Consider the following 9,103-nt stretch of genomic DNA (forward strand, 5'->3'; position numbering starts at 1 on the left):
TCCTGTGACAACTGATAGGAATTCAGTTTTTTGTTTTCGTGCTGTGTCTCCATGACCAGAAGTACATTAATTCTCCCCAGTGGGACATAGGCAGAAAAAAAATTACCCAACTCAAGTTTTACCCCTTTTTCAAATCTAACTAAGCCTGAACAAGTTTTGGCTTTACATATACTTTAAGCTAGCTGTTTATCTTTAGATCCATGGCACATCTACCAAGTTTATACCTGGTATAAAATTTAATTTTTTTTTTCTTGACAAATCTTAATTTTAATATGTAGATCTAAAACTCCACATCATTTAGACTGTAATTATTCATGAGCATGTACTTTTAATAATCTCTTCACTGCCTAACAAGAATTTGTCTTTGTCTCTGCAGGTATTTCCTCCGTTATACAACTGAAAACTGTAAACGCCACTGAAAATAACTAAGATGCGAGAAGTTACAAAATTGTGTACTGTGCCACAGGATAAACAAAGAAAGTACATCCGACAGTAGTATTCACTCAATCTGTCTAATGAAAAAAACGAAATACCGGTATATACTGCTCTTTCAACCTATCTGTGAGAACTTGAACCATCCAAATAAGAAATAAAACCTAAATTACTGCAAATGTTTCTTTGGCAGTGATTCAAGAAATGTTTCTTGAAATAGAATACAAATGACAACTCCGTAATTAGATGAATAAGAAAACATGAATACCAGTAATGAAGACCCTGTTGATGCATCTTATAAAAAAGAACCAATTAGAAATGCAGACTGGCTTTATCAACTTTTAACCAATTTAGCAATGTGTTCCAAAGTCACGTATACACTGGATTTTTTAAACAGCAGTTGAAAAAATGAATCAGATGTATTATTGATTTGCATCCTAATGGATCATGGCTCCAAATGTTGTAGGACACTCTCTTTTGACAGTTATTTGTGTTTTTCTGTCATTGTTCCATCTATGTGGTAGCAATTATTCTGATAATTGGATGACACCCAACATTGATGTCACTCACCATAAGAAACTGTTTCATGTCACTGCTACCATCAAGCAGACAAACAACCCTTCTCATCCACGGCTGTATTTTGATAGCGCAGATGTTCAAGGATTAAAACAAAAGTCCCATACCACTCATTTACATTTATTTAGGGCAATCAAAAATGCTGTTAGCAAGATGTTGGCTAATCCATCTGTGTACCTGCCTCCTCAGAAGCATTCTGATTTTGCAGCCAAGTGGAATGAGATTTATGGGAATAATCTGCCACCCTTGGCACTTTACTGCCTTCTTTCTCCAGATGATAAAGCTTCATTTACTTTTGTTCTAGAATATATGGACAGAATGGCAGAGTACAAAGATTGGCTTGTTCAAAATTCCCCTGGGGATGAAGTCCCAGTTGCACACTCTTTATCTGGTTTTGCCACCGCATTTGACTTTTTGTATCAATCACTTGACCGAGACAGAAGAAAAAAATATTTGAAAAAAATTGAAACCGTGAGTAGTGAAATGTATGAATATTCCAAAGTCCGTTCATGGGGTAAACAATTCCTACACAACCACCAAACCACTAACATGATTGCATTGCTCATTGGTGCACTTGTTGTTGAAGACTATAAATCAAGCCGGGCAAGCATCTGGAAGGAAATTGCTATTGATGTGATGGAAAAGACCATGTTTTTGCTAAATCATGTGGTAGATGGTTCTCTTGATGAAGGAGTTGCGTATGGAAGCTACACAGCAAAATCAATTACACAGTATGTTTTCTTAGCACAAAGACATTTTGGCATTAATCATTTAGAGAACAATTGGCTGAAAATGCACTTTTGGTTTTATTATTCTACTTTGTTGCCTGGTTACCAGAGAACTGTTGGGATAGCAGATTCTAATTACAACTGGTTCTATGGCCCAGAAAGCCAGTTAATATTCCTGGATACGTTTATCCTAAAAAATGGGGCTGGAAATTGGTTAGCAGGTCAAATTAGAAAGCACAGACCTAAAGATGGACCAATGGTACCATCTGTTGCTCAGAGATGGAGCACACTTCATACAGAATACTTGTGGTATAATCCTGAACTACCTTCACGTCCACCAGCAGATCATGGTACACCAAAAATGCATTTGTTTTCCAACTGGGGTGTTGTAACATATGGGGCTGGCTTGCCTCATTCCCAGACTAACACTTTTTTTTCATTCAAGTCTGGAAAGCTTGGTGGTCGAGCTGTCTATGACGTTGTCCATTTTCAACCATACTCTTGGGTAGATGGCTGGAGAAGTTTCAATCCTGGTCATGAACATCCCGATCAGAATTCTTTCACATTTGCTCCCAATGGACAAGTATTTGTTTCAGAGGCCCTTTATGGTCCAAAATTTAGTCATTTGAATAATATTTTAGTTTTTGCTCCATCTCCTACAAGTCAGTGCAATAACCCATGGGAAGGACAACTTGGTGAATGTTCACAATGGCTGAAATGGACAACAGATTCATCTGGAGATGCATCTGGTGAGATTATAACAGCAAGTCAGCAAGGGGAGTCTGTTTTTGTAAGCGGTGAAGCAGTGACTTCCTACTCGTCTTCCATGAAATTAAAAAGTGTTTATCGTTGTCTGTTACTTTTAAACCATCAGACTTTGCTTGTGCTTGACCATATTGAAAAGCATGAAGACTCTCCAATCTCTTTAGTTAGTGCCTTTTTCCATAATTTAGACATAGATTTCAAATATGTTCCCTATAAATTTTTGAACAAATTAAATGGTGCTATGATGGACATTTGGGATGCACATTACAAAATGTTTTGGATAGATCAAAATGGTAATAGCCCTGTTGCTAAAATACAAGAAGCTGAACAGACCGCGGAGTTCAAAAAACGCTGGACTCAGTTTGTTAATGTAACTTTTCCAATAAACCAAAAAATCTCAAGGATTGCATATTTATTTCATGGACCATATGTCAATGTTTCAAATCTAAGATTCTTAGACAGTAGCAAATATGGAGTTAAACTCTCTGTAAAAATAAACAATTCAGAAAATGTGGTGTCCATGGTAACAGATTACAATGATCTCCAGGTCAGATTTAATTTTCTTGGCTTTGGGGGGTATGCAAAATTAGAAGACCAAAATAAAATAGTACAGTTTGGCCTGGGAACTGAACACGTGAAGAAAAATAAACTCATTAATGTGAATGTGTTCCACTTTGGACTTAAGATCAATCTGATCATGGGTTTAATGTTATGTGTAGGATTGGGAATTTTGGCATTTCATTGGAGATTCTATATTCCATTTGGTAAACTAATGCGTTGGATATTGGTTCTAATTATAACACTGTGGTTTTTTGAATTAGTAGATGTGTGGACAACATGTACTCAGCCTATTTGTCCGAAGTGGAACAGTGAGGCTGCAGATACAGACAACATTAAGATATCTGAAACATATTCTTCTAGTTTGCCTACTGTATTGATTACATCCCTGCCAGGTTCAGGAGCGGAAATTTTAAAAGTACTTTTTTTTAACAGTTCAGATTTTGTGTACATCAAGGTCCCTACAGCTTACATTGACATTCCTGAAGCACAGCACAAAATTGATTCCTTTCTTGATGCGTGTGAATGGACTGCCTCTGATGTACAGAATGGACATTTTCAACTAATTCAAGGTTGGCTTCAGTCTTTACTTCAAAACACACAGCTCCATTTACAGAACATTGATTTACAGGACGTCAATAAACTCAAACTTTTTCATCACCCCTCAACTAGCAAAGATAAAAGAAGAAGATCTAAAAGGAAAGACACTTTTTTTGAGCAAAAAACTAGACTAAAAGGAATTTATGATAGAGATGCGGACTATGTTAGACAATTACGCAATCATCTATCATTATTTCCGAAGGCTCAGCCTGTGCTTAGTCTAAGTAGTGGAAGTTGGACTTTAAAGCTTCCATTTATTCATAAGGTGGTTGGGCCTCAGCTAAGGGCATTATATGTTGTTCGCGATCCACGAGCGTGGGTTTATTCCATGTTTTATAAAAGTAATCCCAGTCTTTATTTATTAAAAAATGTTCCACAACGTTTATCATCAATGTTCCAAGAGAAAGAAAAGCAGAAATGTAGCTCAAATTCTGGCTATGCATATGAGTATGAATCATTAAAAGAAGAATTATCTAACTCTAAGTCACATGACATTGCAAAACTTTCTCATCTGTGGCTAGCAAATACAGCGGCAGCAGTAAGGATAAACAGTGGCTTACCCTCGACAAATTATCTTTTGATCAAATTTGAAGATATTGTAACTTTACCACAACAGACTACTGAAAGAATATTCTCCTTTTTTGGCATTCCTCTTTCACCTGCAAGTTTAAACCAAATAATTTTTGCCAGTTCCACCAACTTATTCTACCTACCCCACGAAGGAGATATTTCACCTTCTAGTATAAATATTTGGAAACGTAACATGCTGAGGGAAGAAATCAAATTGATTGAGGACATTTGTTGGACACAAATGGATAAGCTTGGATATGAAAGATTTAAGGGTTGAAAGGTTTATTTCAAAACCACTGTAATACAGGCTAAGCCAAAAATCATCGTTATGGACAAGGATTTTCTGAGTTGTGGCCTCTATGTGCTGCAGGGCAGCAGTCATTTGCACTAGTACAATATGCTTTATAATTTAAAACCAGAATAAAATATTGTTTATTCTTGTATATTGTATTTTAGATTTTTTTAATAGATTATTTTATGCACAGTCATTTTTAGAAGCTGTAAATTTTAATGTTATATAACTGACATATTCTTCTAGTTAGAATTTAACAAACTTAAATTGTATAAAGAGATATTTATGTTTCTGCTTGGTCCTCTTCTTTATGGTTTGGTTGTTTCATTAAAGCAGAACATTTTCAGTTAAAGGCCTTTTTATATGGCCATCAAAAGCGTGTCTGTTATGTGTTCCTCACACCCTCTGCATACTCTCTGCTACTTGGGCTTAAAAGAGAACTCCAGGTTGATGTAAAAAAAACATAATTAACAACCTATATTGGGATAGGTGGAAGCAGCACAAGGGGCAAATCAGGTTGTGCTAACAAGAAGCTCATACAGTAAGTCTGCATCTTCAATGTCCTGTCATAGGCTTGGGACAAGGAGGAGACTGGTAACTTTTACTGGCTGTAGAAAAGAAAAGAAGGCTACCTGTCTTGACAGACCAGGCTGTTAAAGAATATTGTGGAATGGCTGTGTACAGCTTGTTCTGAGTGGCTGTGGTATCATGTAGCCAATCGCCCTTAATCATCAGTCATTTTGAATCGTACCCAATTTGAATCCCCCACTTTTGGAGAGAGCTGGCACATGTACAATCCTTAACTTTTTTTCTTGTTTTCCAATCGTCAGAATGCAGACTTGTTTTTTTTTTTTTTTTTTTTTAATAAAACTAGTCTTCAATGAAATAATTATGCAATTTCTGCAATTATCCTACATAATTCAGCTCTCTTTTTTAAAAAAATTCAGTTTTACATGAATTGCTTAAAGGATTGGATGATACATAATTAGTAGATTTAATGGCACTGTTGTTAACCAAAAAAAAAAAAAACAGCATACCTTCAAATATTAAATATCTCCAGGTATTTGCATGCCAGGTCAGCTTTCCATGGGCATGCCAAATTGCAGAGGCTTTTGGTAAAGGAGCTTTAAGCAGCAACCCTTGTAGAGAGCCTGGTCCCACCTTTTCATTTTCCCTTTTTCACTTCATTCAAAGATCATTACTGTGATGGGGCATACCGACTACTAAAGCATGGGAGGGGGCTTGGTTCTCAAACAGGAGCTGGTTGAAATGTGTGTACTGGGGCTCCTCAAGGTCTAGCATGCATTAGGAAGTCTAATCTGGAGAAGCTTTCCAATATGTACAACTTTACAGTAATTTAGAAGTATGCTCTAAGCATCTTTTTTAATGAAAAAAGGAAAGTTCAGATTAAAGAAACCTGATAGATATTCTGATATATACATAGATACTATGATTACTGCAAATTCTAGTTGTCAGCCTATTATGCTTAAAATCTTACTTAAAAAAAGAAATGTAAATACCCAGAACAGTCTTTAGATAAGTATTTCTGATGTTACTATGACTCCCTGATCTGACAACCATGTCATTAACGTCATGTCATGTTGATTGCTCTATTAGTGGACACTGAAGCATTGGCTGTTTATTTATCCTTGAAGAGCTTATATATTTTAAAAGTGTCTTCTCCTTTTCATCCTTCCAGGACGGCCTACATTTGAGAGATTGTGGCTCCGCCTCACAGGAAACACAACTAATTTGCAGCTGTTTAAAAGGGTCCCACCCATCCTTAGCTTCAGTTCAGTTGTGTTTCCAACCTCACATCGGAACGTTTGTTTTTTTACTAACCTGAGGCAAATAGCTGGCCAAGAAGGTACCCCTGGAAGGCAGCTTCGGTCGGCCTAATAGAAGGTTCCTCCCTAGCTGTGTCCTGGAAACAGGAGCTTTCAGGTCGCCAAACATACCAGGTAGTGCGGTTTGCCTTACAGTGAAGGTCCCTCATACCTGAAGTCCTGTTGTCTCTGCAGGAAAGTCTCCTCCATTTGCTCCTCTAGAGCGGTAAGGATTTCGCCGCATAGAATTTCCCGCCAAGGAGCGCGCCCAAGCCTCGCTGTGAAACCGGACAGCGATACCCGGAAGAGCGCAGCATGGAGGAGACACTGGGGCCATGTGTTGTTCATGGCAGAGTCTCCGGCTACGAAGGGGCTGTAAATTGCCCAAAAAAGAGACCAAAGCACAACGCATCCCTTAGGGGTATAAGTCGATACACAGGTGACTGCAGGGACATGAGACCGGGTAAGTGAAATTTACCGGATAATGGGGCCTACTGCTGCATACGTTCTAGGATCAGCAAGCCTTTAATTGTTCCCTTACTGACAGCCCTGTTAACAATCTGTGTCTGGGAGTAGCACATATGTTAAATAAGAGAGCGAGTTAATCACTTTGTTTCTCTCTTTTTGTTGCAGGTCGTTTCTCGGCCAGAAGGCCTCTGTCAGACCCTCCCCTACTTTAATAGCACAAACATGCTGGAAGTGCGGTACTGTGGCGTAGTCTGTTTAAAGCCTTGCACACAAACCCTTTGAGCCATACATGTGTTGGTAAATTGGCTGAGAATATCTGTTTTAATGAAGTTTTTCTTAAATCAGTGCAGGAGGGTTGCCTAAATCCAGTCCTTGTGGACTACAGCTGCTACTCATCAGAGCTTAACGCTTGTGATCACAGATTAAGATCTGTCTGCTCTGGAATGTTTGTTAAAAGGAGGCATTAATTGCTAATTCTTATTATGTGGTTACAGCTATAGCAGACACCTGCTTACTATCTGGCCAAATAGATTTGGAAATCAGGAGCTTCTAAATTTATCTCAGTAATTAAAAGCTCACAAGACATCTTAAAGTTCCCGGTCCATAGTTGGAGGGTATGATGTCGTACTTAACAGACTCAGCTGTTCAGTCAGTTATAGCCTCTGCAAGAACAGCGGCTCTCATGAATACTGCCGAGAGAGCAGTGTGTGCAAAGCTTAGGAAGGAGATGTCTCTTCCAAGTTAAGACTTTGTGCCTGGCCTGGCAAAAGGATCCTTTTTGTGTGATCAAGGCCTGGAGGATGTTTATCTAGATCCTCAGGGAACAGGTTATCCCAATTTTTTTTTTTCCCTCAATGGAAAAACATCTCAAACAGCCCCGATGTCCTCCAGATCAGAGAAGATACGGACTGAAGTTTTTGTTCTCAGCCAGTGGCAGAGATAACTGTATCATATCCCTCAAAGAAAAACCCTGTTAAAGGGGATTCAAGAGTGGATGGAGCAAGGGTAAATACCCCTATACCGTGAAATCAGGTCTTCAAAGATTTTTTGACTCTCACGCATTATGGTACAAACCCGGAAGAGACGCTTACAGGCAGGTTCCAATTCATCTGGAACTCTAAGCATTCCTAAGATTCGCAGTGGAAACTGCAAATAGGACAGCGTCATCTGCAGGGCCCAATATGGATCCCTTATCTGGGCTATAAGTTGACCCTTTCAAGATCAGCAAAACAGGCAGACACACAACAAGTGATGTCAGGCCTACAGCCGGCAGGGTGGCTGATAAATGTGGAGAAATCCTCAATAGAACCGGCTCAGGTTCAAGTCTGCCTGGGGTATAAGATAGATTTCAAAGAAACTGTTTTTTTCCCAGAGGAAAAGGAAAAGTGGTCTCGGCGGTGAAAAAATGTCTGTTTTCATCCTCTGTGTTTTCAGGGGACAGATCATGAGGATGTTTGGTCTGATTACAGCTTGTATCCCAGCTGTAGAGTGGCCCAACTACACTCACGAGACCTTCAATATTTCCACCTGCTCTCTTGGAACAAGAGACCGAAGTTCCAAAAGGGGGGAGCTCACCTGGAAGGACATTTTAGGAAAAAAGTCCAAATCTATTCAAAACAATGCTACAACAGTAGCTTACCTGACACGCTAGGCGAGCATATGCCTTTCCTCCTCAAAACCTGATTCCAAGAATCATACAGAGACTCTGTGGTTGGCTGCAACTGCGTCTCATAGTGATTGCCCCTTTGGGGGCCAAAGAGAACGTGGTTCGCGACTGATATCCCCATCAGTGACAGCTCCTTGGAAACTAACAGAGGTTCCAGATCTGTTAATACAAGGCCTCTTATTTCACCCCAGGCCACAGGTTCTTCAGTTTATTCCAAAATCTTGAAAACATTCTGTACTTGGCAGAGTCAGAAGAAAACATTCCTCTGCCTCAATCCACGTTATCCTGGAAATTGTACAGGATGGGGTAGATAAGGGGGTGCCAGTTAACACCCTTAGAGTACAGGTAGTGGCACTTCTGTTTTCTTAAGATAAAAGTCTGGACAAAGAGCCTTTTTTTTTTTTTTAATAAGGATTGGTTAGTTCAGAGATGAACGACCCCGATCAATGGAGCTAATGTTTCAGCTCGGAACTTAACGGAAGTACGAGAGACATTTAGCTAGTGAACCCTCGGTACCTTCAGAGAAGGTTACTCTAAATATTTTGGCAAATAAGTTAACTTGCTGTCGGCAATTACCACAGCCAGAAGAGTGGGAGATTTACAAAAATTCGTCCATAAAGGA

At 39.1% G+C, this 9,103-nt stretch overlaps 1 protein-coding gene across 1 annotated transcript; it reads left to right on the forward strand.

Annotated features, from left to right (window-relative positions):
- Positions 1–585: 585 nt before the first annotated feature.
- On the forward strand, positions 586–4,672 carry DSEL (dermatan sulfate epimerase like). Its single transcript, XM_082259138.1, has one exon. The coding sequence runs from the start codon at positions 880–882 to the stop codon at positions 4,504–4,506; it is 3,627 nt and encodes a 1,208-aa protein (XP_082115264.1). The 5' UTR covers positions 586–879; the 3' UTR covers positions 4,507–4,672.
- The last annotated feature ends 4,431 nt before the right edge of the window (positions 4,673–9,103 follow it).

This window comes from Pelophylax lessonae, assembly GCF_965119305.1.
Source record: "Pelophylax lessonae genome assembly, chromosome: 5".
Taxonomy (NCBI): Eukaryota; Metazoa; Chordata; class Amphibia; order Anura; family Ranidae; genus Pelophylax; species Pelophylax lessonae.

Excerpts from the sequence above, each read along its gene's own strand:
- DSEL (XM_082259138.1), top strand. The coding sequence starts at position 880 with ATGGCTCCAAATGTTGTAGGACACTCTCTTTTGACAGTTATTTGTGTT.